Genomic DNA, 22,414 nt, shown 5'->3' with positions numbered 1-22,414 from the left:
CACCAGGTGTATGATAACTGCTGCTGCCACTAGTCTGGAGGAGCTGGATTCCTCCAGACTAGCGGCAGTGGGAGGCGGAGCTTGGTGGAACCCTTGCATGGCCATTGAGAGAGATTAATGGATTTCTCGAACATGAGTGAAAGAATCAAATCAACATTCCAGATATAGTTCTGATGATGGTACAACATTATAACATTACATCAAAAAAGTAAATTTTACATCATACCCTCCCTCTACACAGTTCTTGGTGAAGGAAAAACTACTTCCTCACCACCAGGCTAATATCCTGGGGTAAATTTGTACTGTAAATGCAACAGCAGCGTAGTTGGTAATAATTGCGCCCAGAAAACTACCCCATGCAGTCCCTGGAAACGGTTCCTGTAGCGAAGATGTTCCTATTGTCTGCACCAACTTTCACAGATTTTTAAAAAATGGCTAAAAGCAGCAGATTTAATGTTTCATATTTACCTGGTAGAGCATGACCGGCTCTATGCTGTATCCCAGCATCTCGGCAAACTCTCTTGCTATCACTGACTTCCCGCATCCCTGGGAACCATGACAACGGTAGAAACATCAGACAGCGTTTGTGTGTCTATGTGTGTGTGTGGAAGCTGAGTGTTCTCTACCTTGGCGCCGATCAGGCACAAATCCTTCACCATGTGCGACTGCATCATCTCAGCCAGCAGCTGCGAGTGGCTGGGTGTGTTGATGAAGGTGAGGCTGCTGTTAGGTGGGCGCAGCTCTTTGCTGCCTGCTGGAACCTGAAATTACATCACTGCATCAAAGCTTTGGTAGCAAATGGTTTAGGATTTTTGGAAGAGGCAATCTATGGAGGAAGTTTTAACCATGCTCAGGACTGATAAATCGAAAACACCAACAAGTGACCTCCAACATGGACTGTTAGAAAGCTATGGGATGTTTGTTGGACATTATAGGATGTCCAGATGCCTTCATCCCTGCATTTGTAGCTCTTGCCTTGACGTTCTTGATGATCTGGACAACTTCTCTTCAGCTGTAAGAACTTAGGATTTTCTTGAACTTTTGAGCTGTTTTGATGTACTTTTGTTTAGAGGCAATTATTTATTTGCCTAAAACAATCAGATAATCAGTTTGATGGATTTACATTCACTGGACTCTTTCAGAGTCTTTTACTTATGTTGATGATAAGCTATTTCTCTTTTATGCCCATAAGGGAAGTTTATACCATGTAGTACAACATTTTATTAAAATGTCTAGTGGTACTAAACAACTGGACATAGGGTCAGTGTTAGGGTTAGTTATTAATTTGAGATCTTGATATTTTATTAGTTTGAGACTAATAAAAAACTATATTTTTTTAATAGTTATATGTCGTAACAATCATATTTCTTGAAATATCAAGTACCAATGAAATCAGACATTTGAAACTTCTACACCAGAGAACTCTCATTCTGCTCATTCTTACGATGTTTTTACAATGGAAGTAGCATTTAAATCAGTAATTTAAATGACAGATTTCAAGCAAATAAAGGTCAATTCATTCCCTTTATTAAAAATATTTTTTCTTACATCTTACGTTATTTGACACAGACGGAGGTGTTGGTTTTAATGGCTTAGTTGTTGTTTTGTTTAGTTGTTTGTGTTCTTTGTTTTGATGTACAGCACTTTGGCCAACAATTTTGTTTTACAGTGCGTTATAAATAAAATTGCATTGTGTTGTATAAAGTATACTAATTATAATATATTTGGGAAGTTAAACCACAAGAGAAAGTCAATTAAATCCTATGTGGTTGGCATCAGTTGTCTCTTGAGTAATCGAGGCTTTGTCCGCATGTAGCCAGATCTTTATGAAAACAAATATCTCCACCACATTTTTCAAAAGTATTACATTGAAACTTTTCTGACTTCAGAAAAGTTTTCATCCACATAAACCCAAACAAATTAGCCCCTGAGTGTTGTTTTAAACAGTCCAAGCCCACAGGGGGCGGTGTATCGCAAAGCTAAAACCAATGTCCGTCAGCCAGATTGCTTCAAAACAACCATAGCTTCCTGTTAGGAAACAAACATGGCGCCAGGAGGTTCATTTGCATGCGCTAATATGCAAGTTGAACTCATTTTAAACAAAATTACGAAAATTGTGTTTCTTTGACTTTAGTGGAATATCAATAAAGTTTTGTATACATTTGTAATGGAAATACAGCTAGTTTCCAAAACAGGAAAACAACCTAAGGTGGTATTTCCTGTGGAATTAGATCTTCCATAATAAAAGTATGCAGTAACATGACAAGGATATATTAATTACATGACCTGAGACATCAACCTGACTGAAAATCTATGACCTCATGTTTGACAAACACCAAAAAAATGCACTCATCCCCCCACACACACAGAACACAGTGTTCCATGTTTAAGAAAGGGAGGGGGAAAAGAAAACACAGGGAAGATCGACCAAACTAAAGTCAGACTTATCCAAGATCGGCAGGCAAGTTGAAAATGAAAGAAAATAAACCAGTTTTAACTCAAGGTAGACATGCTAGGCAGCAGACATTGTCCTGATACCTGAAAGGTGACTTCTTTATCAGCAGCCTGCACCGTGACCTCCGCGTGGCCTTCACGGTCACTGGAGGAGGAGACGCTCAAAACGTTGCTGGGCGCTGCCTGGCGACGGCCGTCCAGAAGCTCAAACCGCTACGAGTGACAAGGAGCAACACGTCTGTCAGGTTTTCATTGTATGCTGATGGAAGGAAGCCACTTAAAAACACACGAATCTGCTGCACTCACACTCAACACACTCTCCACAGCAGTGTGTCCATCCTTTCCCAGGATGCTCTTGTAGGGATAAAGTCTCTGGACGAGCTGCTGGGAGGACAGCATGGGAAACGTGTTCTGCAGCAATAAAACATAAACAATAGCGTATGTTTTTTTGGTTTTTTTTGCTCTTTTTCTCTTTTTTTTTAATACAGTTCTGATTTATCTTTCTAAATCCTACCAGAACATGAAGCGCAGAAACCAGGTTATCCACAGGGAAGTCGGGGAGGCCCAGACTGGAGGATTCCTGGGAGCAGAGCGTTGTGGCGAGTGACAGAAGCTGGGAAACCCTACGACACCAAACACAACACGAGGCTCCTCGTGAGACACTTCAGAACTTATCTGAAAAGTATTTGAAACTATAATGCCTCACCTTTCAGCAGCAACATTTGGCCCCACGCTGTACAACAACTCCAGCTGGTCCTGAAAGTGGAAAGATGAGAACTGAAGTGGAGGCACACTGCAAATAACACAAAATATTACTAAGTATCTTTGGTTTGGTTTCTAGTGCAAATATCTTAGTATACTTGTAGCAAGACAAAACTAACTTACAAAGTAACGTTTCAGCAAGAAATAGGAGCTTAAGTCAGTAATTCTTAATATTGATGAAAATGTACTAGTTTGTTTAGGAAATTATAAAATGTGAAAAATGTCTTGTTATAAGTTAAATAATCTGCAAGTGGAACTTGTACATTTTCATCAATATTAAGGAATTATTGACTCTAAACAAGCTCTTACATTTTGCCAAAAAGCTGCTTGTAAGTTAGTTTTGTCTTATTTTAAGTGTACTAAGATATTTGAACTATAGACTAAAGAAAATACTTGGTAAGGTTTTGTTTTTTGAAGTGCACACCCTTTCAAAACCTTAAAAGCTGCAGGGGTGTTCTCATTATTTATCAACAATTCAGTGCCTTAATAAAGTAGAATACTTCCCTCCAGGAAGTTGTGATGTTGTGATCGCAACTATTAACGCAAATTCACTCATCAGTTGCAAACTGTGCACAGACTTGCACTTTTCACAAGTCAAAGGACTTTTCTGTAAATCTGACCAATCACTGTAACGTTTTCTGTATTTTCTTCTTTCCTGATTCAGCTGCAAATCAGCTGGATTTTGACCAATCGCCTTAGTTCCCTTCTAATTTAACTTCCTGTTTCACAACATTTAATGGTAACATTTGTTTTTTTGTGTGTGTACAAAACATGATTTTGAGATGTTCTGTAGGTTCTGGTTATACCATGCATGCAGTCATGGGCATAACTGGAGTGGGGCAAAAATAAAAGTTTTAAAAAAAAATTACAGCTGTGACTGCAGCTATTTGAAAAAATTTGCTGCAAAAATCTATAATTTGAGGCCACAACAATCACAAAATGCATCACAACATCCTAGAGGCATTAAATATTCCTACGTATCAACTCATTTCATCATGTTGGTCTACCAGCACAGTGCTAAGTCTGGTAGAAAACCCTGAATGCACCACCCACACATAAAAACATGGAGGTGGCAGCTTCCTGTTGGGGGCGTGGTTCTCTTTAGTGTCACTTTTGCGAGTCAGTGTACAGTTTCCTCAGTCAAAGTCCTTATTGAGATGCGCTAACAGAGTGCAGGGCTCCGCTCTGACCTTGAAAGGAAGGTAGTAGATGTCTCTGGCCTGGAAGCGAGAGCGGAGAGGAGGATCCAGAGGGTTGCCCTTGTATTTGGGAACCGGCAGACCAAGAGCGATGACCCGGAAGTCCTCACTCACACGGACAATCTTCCAGCTGTCCAGCTCCTCCTTGGTGTGTTCCTGAAAAGCCCAGACATAGAAAGAAAGCACTTTTCACTATTTCACCTTCCAAACTCAGACAGCCAAATTTCCAAATCTCAAAAAGTTTTGACTGAGAATGGTGACTGACATGCGTGCCACCGTCCTTACCTGCAGCAGCTTGTCGTAGCGCTCGGCCGACATCAGGAAGCGTCCGTCCTCCAGCTGCATCTCTCTGTTCTCCAGGAGGTTGTTGAGGACAGGCAGGACGTTTCTCTCTGCTTTCTCCAGGCCCTCCAGGACCAGAACGCGACCTTGTGTTGCTGCTCTTACGGCACACTGGAGCAAAGGTAGAGGCAGTAAAATGAAGCCTGTTATCTTACAGTATTTATTTAGGAGCTGGTTTGTTACAGACTCCAACCACAAGTCGACGATTTAAGCTTTCAGTGACGCTTATGTGAAGGCTGTTAGTGACACGGCCACCTGATGTTCAATTCTTTCAAACTTCGGGTTTCTACTTCCTGTCTAAAAACCAGTTTTTTTTATTTCTTTAAAAAAACATAAATTAATAATTTTTAAACCACAAACGTTCCTCTGAATATCGTTCCTACAACTTAAGTCACATTTAAAGTTATAGAGCAATGACAGATGCTTTGCTGTTAAAGTAACAAGACCGACATTTTCAAGGGAAAACAAGTAACTGTTTTTTTGCTTTGATGATACTTATCATGCTAATAGCTAATTAGCATCATAGAAATATACATATTTTTTTACGATTATTAATTGCGACATACATAAGCACAACTAACTCACTCTAAAATCCACACTTTTCGGTGTGGGCGTTAGCTAGTTCAATTATCAGTGAGACATTTAAATGAAGTTAAAGAGCAATAAAAAATGCTAAAAAAAGAAGGAAGGAAGAAACCTGTTAAAGTAACAGGACTGACATTATCAAGGGAAAAAAACAACTGTTTTTTGTCTTGGTGATGCTAATCATGCTAAAAGCTAATTAGCATCATAAAAATGTGATCCTTTTAATTAGGAACCGCACCATACTTAAGCACAACCAAGTCACTAGAATCGACACTATTCGGTGTGAATGTTGTTGCTGAGTGAACTCAGCTAGTTTTTCTATCAGTGACACGTTTAAGTAAAGTTAGTGAGCACTACCCACTGCTGGCTAGCTAGCCAAGCAGATAATAGCCCAGCTAATTAACAGCAAATAACATCCTGTAGACTCTTAATGTTAAAATAGAGAGAACATCGAGACAAAAGGGGAACATTTCCTTACAAACTTTTGAAAAATGCTGAATTTAGCAATAAGGCATAAATGCCTCATTTTAACAACTTCAAATTAACCAAAGTTTCACTCTGTTACTTAAAACTATGCATCAAAATAAAAGGAAAAAACCACAACAACTTTGTTTTAGTATTATAATAGTGGAAATAATGAATTTATTCTATTATTTTAGCAGCAGCAGGAATAATGATTCATTTTTGGTTTAAAAAAAAAAATAATTCAAAAGCAACCATTATCATCATCATCATCATGTCATCGTTTTGTTTTAAAATCCTGTAACGCCTTAATATTTTTAACCTGGGGTGTAATGCCAGCTGGGTATGCTTCAAACAAGTCCCAAAAACATTCAAAACAAAACTCCTTTAGGAAAACCTATTTTTGGCCACCAAATAAAACTTTTTTTTTTTTTCGTTTAGTTTGTCGAGCAGCACATGTGCGTCTGACTGCGAGCGCACTCTTCAGCGGAATTCAAAGAGCCCATCTTGACGTCAAGAGACAGGAAACTTTAGCAGTCTGGGTGGACCGCAGAGCGGACGGCCGTGTAATTAGGTTAACATGTAAATGTGTGGCAGGTTGTGTGGGAAGCAGAGCTATAAAGCCGTAGTGGGGACCAGATGCTCTAAATTTAACTCTTGGTCCATTTTCGGCACCAACGCTGTAATCAGATAATTGTTAGAAATGCGAGTGACGCAGGATCGAGAGAGAGCACAGACGGGCCTTCTGTTCCGTCCCGAATGGATCCCAGAAGAAGCAGAAACAGATCCTCTCTGATTCTGATCTCGTCCGTTAAGAGTTTTAACTACTGACGGCTCTCTTGCACTTTCATCTTAAGGTCTGTAGGCGATAACTTCACTAAAATCCAAGCCCATGGTAACTATAGAGGAGAACCATCTGAAAGGTCAAACCAGGCCAAGGCTACTCAGGGGTCAGCCCAGGATTTCACTTGGAGTGAAGCTTTTCTCAGGCTCTAAAGAGTTTCATCAGTTTTTTTGTTTGTTTGTTTTTTTAATTGAAAGAAACTGGTTTGGAAAAAAAAAATATTTTGCTTGATTTTGTTATTTTTTATTTAAATAATTGCTATTGATAACTGGATCAGTTACTCTGTACTTGTATCTTTTTTCAAAGATACAAGTACAGATACTAGAGTCATTTCTTGGATGGCTACATTTTACTTTTATTTGAGTAAAAATATGTCAAAGTATCTCTACTCTTACTTGAGAATATTTTTGCGGCGCTCTACCCACCTCTGAATTTTATGCAAACTCAACACTTAGGAGCCACAACCTTCTCTGCCATCTGACAGTTTTGATGTCCAACATTAATCAAACGCTACTGAAAAATCCCATAAATTCTCACGAAACACAGACATTATTATTTATCGCACTCATTACTTTGACCATTTATCATCGAGCAAAATTTGTTATTGTGACAGGCCTAGTTTCCACAGCAACAGAAACAGGGTATCCACATGTTTCAGAATGTCAAATTCATAAAACAAACAAAGACCTTGAATTAAATTTAAGACTGAAAAACTATTAGAGATATGGGTGGTTGCTGAGGGGATCCTGCTGTGTTACAATCAAACATTTTCAAACTCAGACATTTTAAAGTGTTCATTTTAGATACAATAATTTAAGACTTTTTGAAGGAGGTGTGGACAACCTGAGAGGAAAAAGAAAGCTGGTGGACAGACTTTACACTGATTTCTTGGGAGGGTCTACCTGCTGGAACAGAAGGTAAACGTTTCTCTGAAGGTGCGTCAAGTTTCTCAGACGTTCTGCTTGGAGCTCATAATTAGATGGAACTGACTGCACTTTAAATTGAGCTCTGGTGGAGGTGGCAAGATAAGCTGCCTTACATAAGAGCTTGGCAACAGCACAGGGGTGACTTCAAATGTCAAAATTATAACAAGAAAGGGATTATATCCATGTGACTACGGCTTGGGTGGAAACTTGAGGGGTGGCATGACGGCAGGGGGAGAGGGGTTGAGAGGAGTTAAGGAGCGGGGAGGGACAGTGGATGCGCGGGGATTGACACATTAAGCATGAATATAGGGCTACAAAGCAGCACAGGGCCCAGAGGAATAGTTGGATGTTCTAGTTAACACCTCCTACGATACCAAACTACCCTCAGAAAGAGAAGCTTTCCAATCCACACCCACACATTATCATCCCTAAAACAGTAATCAGATCCAACACTGCAGAAAGTTGCACCCACAGGCGGAAATTACAACATAAAACTCCTAAAAAAAATAATAATAATACATGCCAACTCACCATGGCCACACTGGATGGTGGTTCTCAGGAAGGCAACGCGTAAAACCTTTTGGTACCTTTACATAATGCTTTCATAAAAACAATAAGCGAGGGTTGATTCTGACCAGGGTGGCTGAGGCATTAAAAAGTCTGATATTTGATATTTTGAAACTTGTGGATGCCATGTTATGGTTTCTGTGGCAACTGAGAATGTCGCAATAACACATTTTGCTGGACGACAAATGGCCAAAGTAATTACTGCGATAAATAATAATGTTGTTGTTCAATGAAGTTGAGTTTTATGAATCCATCCGATTGCAGCAACAAATTATTTGTCAAAAACAGTTCATCTGCAAACATCAACTTTCAAGTGTCGCCCGACATTCTCAACTGGATTTAGATTTGGACTTTGGGCCATTCATTCTTATTTCAATTCATTTATTGAATTTATTTTATGTTTAAGTCATACTTAACTACCTGTAATTTTACACTTGTGTTATAGGTTTTATATTGCTATTGTTATATTTATATTTGCTGATGTTTAACAGTTTGGATAAAAGTAGCTCAACAACTAAGAATTTTCCCCTAGGGACATAGAAAGTGTTTTCTCTCAATATTCATCATGTCAATAGGTACATTTTAATCTGAGTGGACAAAAATCACATGTTGTCCCGTGACATTGTCCAAGTAGTTCTTTGATTTAATATCTACATTCTCCTATTCGCTCAATTTACAATAGATCATAATTCGCAGATGGGGGACTACAAACCCGACCAAGAACTGAACAGATGCTGAGAACCAATCAATGATTGGATCTTCCAGAACTTTCTCTGGCTGAACAGAAACAAAACTATTCAGTTTTGAACAAAAAACTCTTCAGTTTTGTTTCTGTTCAGAAAACCTCGAGTCAACAATCCCTGAGATTGTTGACTCGAGGAACAATTTAGAGTCAAAGTACCGCTTCAGTTACTACAGTTAGAAACTAAAGGTCAGCTTCAGGCCCGGACTCAGACATGAACATTCAGACCCACATAAAGACAGCTACAAAGTCGGCCTATTATCACCTGAAGAACAGTTCAAATGACCAATGGAAAAAAAAAAGTGCTGCAGTGTGTTATTTTTATGCATAGTGGTCATTTACAAGGTAATTATTGTTGGTCATTTTTAAATTATCTAATAGTCCTAGAAGCATTGTGTTGCTGGTTTTAGCACTTAGTAAAAGGCTCAACACTGACTGTGTTTCTATAGAGCGTAAAACTGCGCAAATTGGAGTCATGAAAATAAATTGCACCTGGCACCAATTCAGAAAAAAACACATTTTTTTCTAAATCTAAAAAGTTGTTGAACAAGGATGAGGTGGTTATTCAGCTGTATCACAGTTTGTGTATTTCGAAAATCTGCAATGAAACACTTTTTTCGCATCACACCGTTCATGTGATCAACAACTGAATGTTACTACTGGCGGAAAAAGACGAAGAAGATGACAGACAGGAAGTGGTAGAAAAAGGATGGTGTGGCATAATTTTTAACGACTTAAATGCGTTTCTTTTTTTAATGGAATTGCCAAAGTGTGTTTTTTCAACATTGGCGGAATATCGACAGAGATCTGCGCACATTCGTAATGAAAACGCAGCTATTGAAATTTAACTCAGGAAGGAAAAAACATGGATGAACATGATTTTTTTTTTTAATGACTGCCTCTTTAATTTGACATTTAATTTCACACACTCTTATGGTATTAGACTTTTATCTATATGAAAAACTATATTGTAATATCTGTAAGGAGGAACTTCCACAACTGCAGACATTTTTGTAATGATATCCAGTCTTTTATCCAAGTAGTTGATTTAGGCCCATGGCTTTGCATCATGTTATATGGAAATCAAGGCATTTCTTTATCAATTTCACTGATAGACTAATGTTCACTGCGTTTGCAGATGACACTCATATCTTTAGTGAAAGTCGTTTTACTGCATTATAAAGCTACTGAGCGTTCAAGCATGCAGCATACAGAGTTGATCTGATCATCAGTTGTAGTTTACCTTTGTATCCTAGCATTTTGACTTAGCATTCAAGTGAAACTAATACCAGTTGAAAATGATGAAATACCAGAAGAAAATCAAACTTGATTGAATTCTACGAATCCAACAGAAATCAGAAGAACCTGGTCGATGTAGAAGGCTGTTCCTGATCGGATCTCTCTCCTCTGCTTCAGGTCTGTTTCCGTGGTATCCCTGGAGAGCGCCACATACTCCACTTCACGCCTTGTCAGCTCCTAGTTCACAGCGACAAGAAATAAAATTCACTCATTAACTCATTAAATTGAACATCTGAAAAACAACAAAAATGGCACCAATAACACAATTAATATTGTTTTCCTCAGAACGTCTCCCACTGAGACGCTTTCATGCCTGAACTTCATGCCTGAACTATACAAAAATCTGCAATGAAACACTTTTTTCGCATCACACTGTTCATGTGATCTGTTTTTCAGGTCGTCTAAGAAGGAAAATAGACGACTGAGTTCATCAAAGTTATGAATAGGGATGGGCATTTATTGTCAAAAAAAATTCTTGCCATGTCAATTCTTGACATGAATTTTGATTTATCAGTGATATAATAAAATTCAGATAGTGGTAAAAAATAATAATAATCAGACTAAAATGTTAAGTTTTTAATTTTCTCTAATTTTTTCCAAGAGAACATAAATAAATATTAATAATTATGATTAAATAAAGTATATGTGTCCAAATCATTGATATAAATCATATTTCTTTAAGTATGCTGCGCCCTGAAGAAGTTTCAAATGGGAATGTTTTTTAAAAGCAGTATTATGTTTGTGGCGGTGTGAATCCGGAGCTATGCAGTTACCTAAAAAATAAGTTATAAATTGTTGTTTTTTTTTATCATTATTTTAATCGCTATCACAATAGCACGATAAAATATTATGATAAAAGTCTAAGCCCACCCCTCTTTATGAAACATCTAAAGCTCTCTTCAGTTCCCACTGGAGCATTTCAGTCAGAATGGGGTTTGGACTTTGACTAGGCCACAGAACACTATGATTATTTTCTTTTTCAGCCATCATAAATTCTTAAATACAACTTCTACTAATTATTCACTGCCTCTTGTATGCATAATAGGCAAAAACAAATGTTTGTTCTCAAGTTACTCACGAGGTACTGCATGGCTATGGATCGTCTTAGCGGTCCTGGGGGTCCGATGAGAAACACATCTTGGCCCAAAAGGTCCTTCTGCATGATCCATCGGAGATGTTGAGCCACCGTTTGGGGCACAGAGTCTGAAACTGGTGAAGGGAGACCAGAGAGCTAAAGAATCTAGACGACAACACAACGCCTGTGGCTCAGTGAACAGCTGGACACACACTGAACGTCACATACGGTATTTGAGGGGAACCAGTTCTGGATTCTGAGGGGTTTTGAGTTTGTAGGAGATCTCTCCGATCGTCACAGTGTCACCTGCTAAGAGAAGAGGATGAGGAGTCTTCCTGAAAAGCACTTCTTTTGTTATGTCACATTGAAAATTATTTTTACACTTCTCTATATTTTAGGGGAAAAAAGTCATTGACACTGCAGCAGTGCCAAGCCCTTTTCATAATTGCTGAGCAGCTTTTTATAACTTCCACTGGTATTTTAATGAGTTATTTTAATGTATTTAAGTCTAAATATGAAAATAGAGGCCCGCAATGCCATCACCCTAATCTTTAAAACCCTTTACAAATTCTACAGTGGTGTGGAAAAGTGTTTACTGTTGTTCTGATTTCCTGTTTTCTCTCTCTCTTTCTCTCTTTTTTTTAACATTTCTCACATTTATGAACTTTAGCCCAAACTAGCTGTGACAGTAATGAAGCTGAGTGTGACTACAAACAGTGAGCTCAGATGAAATCACCTTTTCAAATAAGGCCATGTATGTGTGAAAAAAAATATTCTCCCATGTTTTAAATATATTGTCATTTAAAACATGCATTTTCACTAATACTTAAGTTGGTTTTATGTTCTGAGATATTTAATTATGAAAAAAAATGAGAGAAAAAAAGAAAAATCGTGAACAGGGTAAACACTCGTTCACACCTCTGCATATGACATTCAATGAGTTAATTTTTCTTGCAGTAAAAAAAATATTGGAATGAAATGTTTACTTTTAACTGGAATCTAGCAATTACTGGCATTTTTCTGGCCGATCACCGATATTTGAAATGCCTGGTGCACCGTTTCAGACTTTGGCCAATATCAATATTTTTTTTTTTGTCTGAAAAAAAAATCGCTAAATGTGGCGACAAAGTAACTAAGTTTGCAACACTGATACCGCAAACTGGGACAGTGGATGATTTTCATAACTTAGTGGAGGTAGACAGATCGGTAGATAAGATTGATTTCTCATGTGAGTGTCAGCTGATCGGCAATCACAGAATTATTTAAATCGAACCGATTTACTGGTGTGCCGCTAGTACCAGTAGTTTTATATATGCAAACAGCAAACCATCAGCCCAAATGTTTTTAAAAAACTGCAGGACTAGTAATACTGTGACAGAAGTACGAAATGATAAGTAATCTCAGAAGTACTAGCCTGCCAATTATTTTCTACTGAAACTGAAGGAACTGACAACAGAAGCAAGTCGATGACCTTTCACCTAGAAACTAGTTCAAGTGCTGACCTTGGTTTCTCCGTCAACTTATTCTCATTTTGATCACCACAGAGGTCAGAAATTTACCAAGTCAAACTCCAATCAGGTCTTTGTGTAAAACAGAGAAGCAAGCTGCTGCTGCAGTCCCAAACAATGGTCCATGAATTTAGAATAAACACCAACAGAATCCCTGATTCTTCCGCTGCTGAGCCTTCTGAAAGCGTCAGCCCTGGAGTCCAGCCTGAAGATTACCTGAGGATGTGCTCACAAGTTTGACCTCATGGAATCTCCACATCCAGCCGTCCCGACCCAAGACCGAACCCAGAATATTCCGCACCCTTCTAGCGGCCACAGCCGCCGTGGTGCCACCGCGTAGCAGCTGGTAATGCATTCTGTCGCTGCTTGTGTTGTTCCTTCGGGATACAAAAAGCCCCAAGTTTGGGTCACTCCTTGGCCTGGAACGGCCTTATTCCCATTTCATAACATCTGTCGGCTCATACTGCCGGAGCCGGAGGAAAATAATAGAGGGACAGAAGAGTCCGAGGCTTAAAGAATTCCGTTGCGTCCAGCTCTCTAAAGAATAGTTCCGCTGGGCCCTCAATTTGGTCAACAATTTCATTTCCACAACGCATTTTTGATTAGACTTTTGAGCTGTTATTACACAGTCAAAACACACAGTAATATTGAGTATTGAGCTCATATAATGTGAGCTGAAATTGTCTTGGAAAAAGGGGCTCTGGCACATTTTTATTATACAAAAGCCAGTATAAAATCCAAATGCCCATAGTTTAGTTTGCCTATTTAGAAAGCAATAACTATTTTTTTTCCAGCAAAATAAAAAGCATATATTCTTACTTGAACTGCATTAGCTATTTTTTTAACCTAAACTAAACTATTCAAATGTTAAATCTTGAGTTTCATTTGTTTTTACTTGTTTTTAATGTCTTGTACATTATTTTCATCTAGGTTTTACTAATATCGTGAAGTTAACTAGGATAATATAATTTAATTAATAAGGCAGTTAATTAATTTAATTTTAGGATATTAAACTTTATACTTAGATTCTGTTTATGTGTTTCACACTACATTTTTGTGCATTTTAGAATTGTATTATGTTTTTAGCTAGCTTCATTTGGGGCTCCTTAATTACAAATACAATACTGGTTTACTTATTTTACTTCATTTTTTGTATTGTAGTTTCACAATTCTAAATTGAAATAGAATTTGCTTTTATTTGCCAAATTCTGTCCCAAATTCTAGAAAAATAAGTCAAAAGAAAAACCACTAAATACTTAAATATGCAGTATCGCAAAGTCAATAATACATTCAAATAAAACCTGCATCACAAATGAGACATTTAATGTTTTGGGAATTCATTACAAACCAAAATGCTTTTATTGAGTATATCTATAACTTATCTTTAATTGAGATGAAACGCCCTTCTTCCATCCTAGTTTTGGACAGAAGTACACTCATGAGGGTAAAAAAAAACAAAAAACAAAAAACAAAAACTCAACTGAAAGATTTTTGACAATATCCACAGCCACAGTCATAAAAGACCCCAAGCCAATCTCATCTATTAATATGCTCATCAAATATTTCCATCACTTTTAATGCTGCTTGACTTTTGTCACGCGCAGCGCTAAAAACGCGCGCAAGAAAAAAAGAAAGGAAAAAAGAAAGAAAGGGAGAGAAAGGGAAGAAAGAAAGAAATCGAGCAGCAGGGGCAGAAGAGAGGCCACAGTCCGAGCTGAGAAGGAGGGAGAGAGAGAAGAGAGCGGTGGGAGGACACGGTCAGGGCTCCACGTCCTGCTTCTCCTCCTCGGTGCGCACACGGGGGTGGCGAAGAGCCAGGGCGGCGAAGCAGGTTGCTGAATTCCTCCACCTTTACCCCTGTTTTGTTTCTTCTCTCTTCCCCGGAGCGGACGCAGAACGAAGCCTGGGACTATGGAGGATGTGTACACCTACAGCCGCAGCCCAGTCTGGGAGGAACTGGTTAGTAAAAAGTCCAACACCGGCCGGGGGACTTGTTTTTAACCCGCGTACTCCTCACTTCGGTGGATCTTCTTCGATGTTTCTCCAAAGAAAAGTGAACAGTTGGACTTGTTTTCACGAACACTGAGCTTTAACTGTTAGGTTTTAGTGTGGATGTGTTACTTCAATCTGAGAGCGGTCGTGTTTAGAGCGTATGTTTCTGTCGCTGAGATTTTTATGGGGATGTCTTAACAACTAAATTGGATTTAATCGCCAGGGGTCTTTTGTTTATTCAAGAAAAAAAATGTAAAATTTAATCTATTGTGCTTTGTTCGCTACATTACGAGTGACACCATAATTATTTTTACTCACATCTGTTTCAGTTTAGTTGTCTTTATTTGCTGCTTATAACACAGTCACAGAGTTTCGCAGCATTTTTTTGAGTTATTGATAAATAAATGTAGTGTGACTCCCGTTAGTGGCGCTGTCTTTGTGGGTGTTGGAGTGAATCAGCCACTAGGGTCTGCCCTGCCACGGACCAGTCCGCCGGCTGACGGAGTGGACGAGGCGGTCTCCACCAGCCTCAGTCGGTGGGTACTGGCCGGCCATATCAGCCATCTGTCTACCCGAGTCTGTCTACCCAAATTGTGGTCTCTCCACCCCCGAGCTGGTCCCCCTATGCGACCGCCAGCCCACTCAGGCTCCAGAAAGCATCATTACCTCAGAGACGTGGAGAGATGACAGCGAGGAGAGACGCTTTCTCCCGCCTTAAGGAGAGAAAGGGAGCCGCCGACCGACCGAAGTCTAACCCCGACTGGTTTCCCCCCTTTTCCCGACAGGAGCCGGAGAAAGGGACCGTGTTGTCCGCCGCGGGGGTGCATGCCCATGTGGTGGGCGCTGTGGCCGGCAGCGGGGCGGCGGAGGAGTCCTCCGACAGCGAGGCAGAGCAGGAAGGCCCCCAGAAGCTGATCCGGAAAGTGTCCACCTCTGGACAGATCAGGAGCAAGGTAAGAAAAATTTGTCTAGATATTTCAACGTCCTCTCTGTATGAACATCACACCTCCTCCAGGTGTTCCCTCAGCGGGCGGGCTGATCAAACTGCTGCCTCAAACATTCAACAGATCAATCCGCCTGCATGACTTTTAGTATATGGGTTTTTGCTGGTGTTAAGGAAGCACGAAGCATAATGTCTGGACATTACTGTGCCAGAGATATTCTATGTTCTGTAGGTAGACATTAAGAGGCTAGCTTCTTGAGAAACTTGGTAAAGCCTGTTGCTGATCTCATTGAGAATCGTTCGGTACATTTTCTAGTGGACTTGAAAGCATCCTTGCTTCTGTCACAACGTTCAGGTTTATCCTGTATTTATATGTCAGCACTGTTGCCCTGCAGGAAGGTCCTCTGTTTGGATGTTCCCCCCATGCATGCGTGGGCTGTCTCCTGGTACTTTGACTTCCCTTCGCTGTCCTAGAAACATGCATAATAGCTGGTCTTTTCTTTCTAAATGATCTGTGAGTGTGTGCATGGCTGTTTCCTTTGACGGAATGCCGACCTCCAATAATGTGCTGGAGGAAAGCACATGATGCAGAGTAGCACTGATAGAAACCCAAAGAATCTATCAGACATAGCATACTGTGTTGAAGTCACAAGACATGGACACCATGGTGTCAGCTACGAACTCCTCTGTAAGGTATTCCACCGTCAAATGTAAGGTAATCTGTCTGACTGTTGACTTTTTGTCCAAACTCAAACTGGGTCATCAACAGAACAATGATCCCAAAGACTCAAGAGAATCTGCATAAGACAAACCTATTGGATTTATTGTTGTTGAAGGCTGCTTTATGGGTGTATGGGTTTTATCACCCTGTATATACAGTTGAGTTTTTAAAACACACCGCAATTATGGAAATTGACTTTCCCACAACCCAATGATAACTTTCATAAAACAGTGGATAAAATTGAAAATGCCATTCTCTTAGTGAACTGTCAAGTCAAAAGACTCGTTGCAGATCTGCTTTTGTCCTGCAGGACTTAATAAGCGGATGTTGCTCTAATTCTGTGACACCTAAGCTCACTTGGCACACTTCTTCTCTACGCTGTAAATGAGTACCGTCCTCCCACAGCAAAGGACCCACTTAATTATTGACTGCTCCACTCAACCCTTTCTGCATTATTCAGGATGAAGGCAGTTATTTTTAGTAACTTTGGGCAAAGCAGTCTCTGGCCTTTCCTAAACAAACATTCATGTTTTCTTTGAAACAAAAGCCCAAACTTTGAAAGCAGCAACAGTTGACGGGACATCTCATCCTCCCTTTGGCTTTGTGACACCATGTGACCAATATATTTCTGTCGCATTTACAGGAGTTTTAGGAGAGAGTGAGTAAAAGTTACTCTGATATGAGTCATCAAGCTGGACAAGTGTGGTACAACAGTATAGACTAAACTTGAATTTGAAACAAAATTCTTCCATGTCGTCTGTTGAGATTTTACTACCAACATAAAAGTAATGCATACTTCTGAAGAGGAAGAAAAAATGAAAGTGGTCTATAAGGTTTTAGATAGAATTTGAGAAGTGTAGCCTGTGTTTGCAGCTTGTATCAGTATTTTAATCTATAGTATATAGATTAAATATAGAAACTGACCATTTTTGTACACATTCTTCTTTGATACAAACAACTCAGTCTCAGTCAAATTGATGACAGAATGCCAGTTTTCAGGCTTTCAATTGAATGAATGCCAGAACTGTATCATTCTAACACATCAATGTGTGTTAGAACACATATTCATGCATTCCAATTGTATATCTATGGTTGCAGTTCCTATGGAAGGTGAATCTCCTATGGAAGGGGTGTGAGGATTTATGCAAGGCCGGACCGGGACCACACTGCTCTCTCCGCACATCCACAAAAACGTCTTAAAAAGACTCATATTCATCTATTAAATTCAAGGCCTTAAAATGTTCTCATATTCATTGAAAAAAATTAAGTAAGTTGGCATAATTTCAGCTCTTAAATTTAGTTGTGGCAGAAATGATCTCGTATGTGCTTTTTTTTCCTCACAGGATTTTTCTGCCAGGCAAAAGTTTCAGTTGTGCACAGATATCTTCAGTGTATTCTGTCACTCGAGCTGCTAATATACCCTTGCCAGCTATAGCTAGCAAGCCCTTTTTGCATCTTGTCATGGGTAAGTGCAAATGCATCACCAGCTGGGTGAATGACGTTAGTTTTTGCCACAGTCTCACCTCTGGTGCCAACCCATATAACCCTGCAGGAACCCCTAAATCATGCCCTATAGTTATAGTTTTTTTTCCTGTCTTAAAATTTCATTCAAAGTGGCATTAAAAAAAGATCTTAAAAAGTCTTAAAATGGACTTGCTGAAATCTGCAGATGCCGTGTCTGCCACTTTACACCACCCTGCAGATCAGTCAAGAATCTCTTCATCCTACCACCACAATAGCATGAAACACTTCTGCTGTAATTGTATCAGCGTGCTCAGCATGTTGACATTGTACAACAGAGGTCTCCCACTTTGTGTGTGTGTGTGTGTGTGTGTGTGTGTGTGTCCTGTGACTTCCAAATGGATCACGCAGGCACTGACTCACCGAGTGTTATTCCACTGGATTGTTTGCTTAACTCTGGACCAGGGCGCATGCGTGCGTGTGTGTGTGCGTGTGTGTGTGTGTGTGTGTGTGTGCTTGTGTGCCCACTGTATTGTCCCCGCCCACTCCTCTTCTTTTGTTCACTATCTCCACGGTTCTTTGGTTGCCACAGACAACCATTTCTTCCATATTGGTCATCTCAGCGGCTGACATGTGTGAGGGGTGCACACACATCGCTCTGAGCTGCTTTTCAGATTCTCACATATTTAATGTAGCCTGAATTGCAGGATGAGGGTCAGGGTTAGGTTGAGGCAATCATGACTGAAAATCATAAAAGACAGAGCATAAGAAATAAACAACATGGCAGGGATGTCCTACTTAATAAACCATTAGAAGTTGCGTAAAAGCTTGTATGATGTATGAGATATCCATGCTGGTTGACTCTTGTTGACATACTTATAAAGTTATATTGTTCTGAAAGTATGTAATAAGTGGTAATGTGAAAAATCTCTATTTCGGCTTTCAGCCATGAGTGACACATATAAGTACAAATAATGTGGATGGAGCCATGGGATCACCTCCTGCCTTACAGCAGTTTGTTATGATGGGTGCGTTCACACCAGTCTTGTTTAGCCCGCTTTAATCAAACTGGTTCAGTTGCCTAACGTGTCGATGCTGGGTTTCCCTCCAAAAACTTGCTAAGCTCGGTGGTCGGGGCGCCGGGGCTGTCCATCGGTGATCCACCATGGTTTTGTATTAAAAGATGTTAAGTAAACAGGAAAAATAAAAATATTACTGGGTAATTATATGTCACAGGGAAACATCGCCAGTGAAACGATATTTAAACCCACAACTAGTCTTAAAAACAACAAATCAAAAAACACAAATAAAATGAATATTAATTTTTTTTCACTTTTATTTTATCCAAATTAAGTCAGCGGCTCTATAAGGCCCCCAGGGCTTCAGGGGCCCATAAATGCTAATATTGTAACACAGACCACAGATACATAAATGTAACATTTGTTTATTGAGATGATCAATGCTGCTAAATTCGATTTAATGGTTTCTGCATACAGAAATTAAAAGATTTTAAATTGTTTAACATGTATATGTAAGATTTAAAGCAGCTGGCAAGTTTACTTTGTAAAAGTTCAAAGAACAATATTCATAGTTAAATTGTTTTGTTACCATAGCAATAGTCTGACGCTGTGAGTTTAATCTTTGAGTTTGAGCTCTGTTTGCCCACAAATAAAAATTAATAAACTGTAATTATAACTTATTGCCTTTAGGTGGGCCAGTTAAACTACTCCCCTTCTCCCAGATTTCACTAAATCTAAGACAGAAGCTGTTAGAGATGCTGATGTTTTTAGCAGCAAGAGGCCTCATACAGCCTTGGACCGGCCCTGCATGAGTTAAATCCGCTGCACTGCGTTCAGAGATGAGGAACAAACGGGAGATTTAATTTAATGCTGCTAATGTGGCTTTAGTAGCTCTTCCATTTCGTGTTTGTTGAGTTTTTAACAAGGGACACAGAAACTATTTTGGTTGGTCTGGTTTATGGGACAAGTTTCTCAGATCTCCGCGCGGCCAAGCACATTAACTCTGTCTAAGTGGACAAAGCATTTGATATAGTTTGATGCTTCGTAAACGGAAAAATACTACTACTACTAATAATAAAATAATGTAAAACCAGCGTTATACGTGACTATGAGGCGAGTGCGTAAGCTCCTCACTGGGCTGAACCTGCACAATGTCTGGAAAGAAACAATTCCTTACAGGGTGTTGATGTAAATATCCATACAGGTCAGTCTGTTGTCCAGTTTGAGTGAGAGGATCCGTGCTGAGGTAAACTTAAGACATCCAGTTGTTGCGGAACATGCAGAAGGAGGTGCCAGCGGTGTGATTGGTCCAGCTTTAAATGCATAAACTATAAACATATATTTTAGGAATAAATCTGCTCCGCCAGTGAAACGCTCAGAGCAGCAGAGACGCTTGCAATCCTACTTAAAAAAAAGAAATAGCGTATGTTTTATTTATTATTATTTTCCTAAAATCATAAACAAGGAAGGCGTAGCCTAGCGGTGGGGGTTGTAAAGCATGACGGGCTGCCAGGCCTATTATATACTGGGGGAAACCATGGAATGTGTAATTGAACTCTGATGCAATCCAAAAAAGCAAACTAGACCGCCTAAAAACCTGGGTCTCTGTTCGGTTGAAGCAAACTCTGGTACAGTTTGAATGCAAATGCGAACATGAAGCTATAGTCAGCTTCCTGCTCCGACAGCTTGAAGCTGACTATACTGCAGGGCATTCTGGGTAAATAAAACCAAAACAAATAGGACAGTTTAGCTCTCGCAGGAGAAATGGCTTGTGTCTTTAGCCATCAACAAAAAAGAAATGCTACTACAGCTAAAATCTGATCCCACTAATTTTTTGTTCACATTTTGTGAAGAAGGAAGTTGCGCTCCATGTCTTCTTCAGAGAGTTTTGTTTCGTTTCCTTCAGTGGTTCTCGTTGCAGAGCCCCCACAAGCAAGGAGGGGAACAGGAATTTCAAAGGGTATCGTTCGTTTGACTTTACAGCTATGCACCATTTTGTGTCTGTCATTATCATTATCATTCCTAAAATACAAGACAAATAAACAAAAGTTTGTTGTTCTAACATGACAAAATATGAAGAAGGTGTTTTAAACTTATAACTGAAATGCTTCTGATGAGCAGGCAAAAACAGATTATTATCCTTCAGAAATTGACCTCTGCTCTGCATGAGACTACCTCATGTGTAAGAGTGAATACGTCCCTTCACTGCCCCTTCTCTGCTGTCGTCTCCACTCTCAGCTCCCACCCTGTCATTCTGTTGCAGAACAGAACTTATAAATGTGTGACTAATACTGTGGTTTGTGATTGAAAGCAGAGCTAATGGCGTTCCACAGCGCCGCTGCTCTCGTTGCTGCTCTGTGAGCCTCTGAGTAATCCAAAGAAGATACATGGTGGGGGTTTTTTGCAGAGAAAAAAAAAAGGAATGAGGTGTTGCAGGACGAGGTGACACCGGTATTTCCATTTATGGGATGCATAGACGTTTCTTTTTAGATGAAAATTCTTTGTTTATCTCGCCCAGTGGGGAGAGTCGTAAGCTTGGAATTGGAAAGTCATGGGTTCATTACCCTATCACTCCTGCTACACATCAATGTTAGTGAGAGAGTTAATTTACCATTTTATTTTAGATACAAAGTTTTGATCAGGATGTTGCACTTCAATAAATTGTGCTTCTTTATAAGGAAATTTGTTTTGGTTTCTTTCATTGTTTTCCAATGTTCTCGCCAGCCCCTTTCAGTTACATTGTATTTTTCTCTCTTCCCATCCGTAAACGGGCTCAGACATGCATTCTGGCAATTCTGGTAAATTCCATTTAGACCTGCCCCTCAGTGGAAGAAAGGCCACAAGAGGTTGTTGGAAAGAAAAAAAGCTGCATTCAGCTCTCTGTTCAAGTTTTATTGATATTTGTCTGTTAGAAGAAAAATATGTAAACACACACATTTATATCAGTTCATTTTCAAATTTATCACACCCTAAAGAGGCACACACACACACACACACACACACAAACACACAGGCGCGCGTGCACCCCCGCACATCTTTCAGTGACACAAACTCTTGGTAGCCTTGGTGGCCTTGTCCTTAGTAGATGCATGTTACAAATATACTGACCTGTAAATCTTCACTTAGGATTGCAAAAAGGATTCACAGCACCCCCTACACAATTAACTAAAACATTTGGAGTCTTATCTGCCTACTGCTAACCACATTTATATTTTCATTTGCTAAAATCAATTTAGCTCCACCCACTTATAAGGAAATTGTCTGAGGTGAAACTCTCTTTGATACTATCATAAAAGTTTGGAGCTGTTACTGTAGCAAGACAAATTTTCATTTTCTCCATCCAGCCCTAAGTTTAGTTTTGATATGTCATAAAAGAATGCCTATAGTTAATAATCTTGGATATAGAGGGTTTTGAAAACAGTTTTTGAAAGGTTTTCTGATCCATTAGTTGGTATTGAATCGATTTTGAGTTGTTGCTTCTTTATTCCATCTTAATATTTTAATCCTCCACTA

The 22,414-nt window shown here is 39.4% G+C and overlaps 2 protein-coding genes across 7 annotated transcripts in view; one reads left to right on the top strand and one right to left on the bottom strand.

Annotated features, from left to right (window-relative positions):
- Positions 1-13,276, bottom strand: part of vwa8 (von Willebrand factor A domain containing 8) — a 67,423-nt gene extending 54,147 nt beyond the window's left edge. The window contains exons 1-12 of one of the 2 annotated variants that reach the window (XM_044132156.1): positions 12,982-13,276; positions 11,486-11,566; positions 11,261-11,391; positions 10,249-10,359; positions 4,701-4,868; positions 4,407-4,571; positions 3,161-3,210; positions 2,969-3,077; positions 2,761-2,865; positions 2,539-2,667; positions 627-761; positions 469-546 (exon numbers count right to left, since the gene is read on the bottom strand). In XM_044132156.1, coding sequence (XP_043988091.1) covers positions 469-546; positions 627-761; positions 2,539-2,667; positions 2,761-2,865; positions 2,969-3,077; positions 3,161-3,210; positions 4,407-4,571; positions 4,701-4,868; positions 10,249-10,359; positions 11,261-11,391; positions 11,486-11,566; positions 12,982-13,120 — 1,401 coding nt within the window. In that variant the 5' untranslated portion in view covers positions 13,121-13,276. The remainder of the gene's footprint in view (positions 1-468; positions 547-626; positions 762-2,538; positions 2,668-2,760; positions 2,866-2,968; positions 3,078-3,160; positions 3,211-4,406; positions 4,572-4,700; positions 4,869-10,248; positions 10,360-11,260; positions 11,392-11,485; positions 11,567-12,981) is intronic. The other variant, XM_044132157.1, reaches the window with a different exon arrangement.
- A 1,195-nt stretch (positions 13,277-14,471) lies between these two features.
- Positions 14,472-22,414, top strand: part of dgkh (diacylglycerol kinase, eta) — a 65,860-nt gene continuing 57,917 nt past the window's right edge. For 3 of the 5 annotated variants that reach the window (XM_044131350.1, XM_044131346.1, XM_044131347.1), the window contains exons 1-2: positions 14,472-14,724; positions 15,543-15,710. In XM_044131350.1, coding sequence (XP_043987285.1) covers positions 14,677-14,724; positions 15,543-15,710 — 216 coding nt within the window. In that variant the 5' untranslated portion in view covers positions 14,472-14,676. The remainder of the gene's footprint in view (positions 14,725-15,542; positions 15,711-22,414) is intronic. The other 2 variants (XM_044131353.1, XM_044131348.1) reach the window with 1 other exon arrangement.

This window comes from Gambusia affinis, linkage group LG11, assembly GCF_019740435.1.
Source record: "Gambusia affinis linkage group LG11, SWU_Gaff_1.0, whole genome shotgun sequence".
Taxonomy (NCBI): Eukaryota; Metazoa; Chordata; class Actinopteri; order Cyprinodontiformes; family Poeciliidae; genus Gambusia; species Gambusia affinis.
Note: the sequence above shows the minus strand (reverse complement) of the source record. Positions and strands in the feature narration are given on the sequence as shown.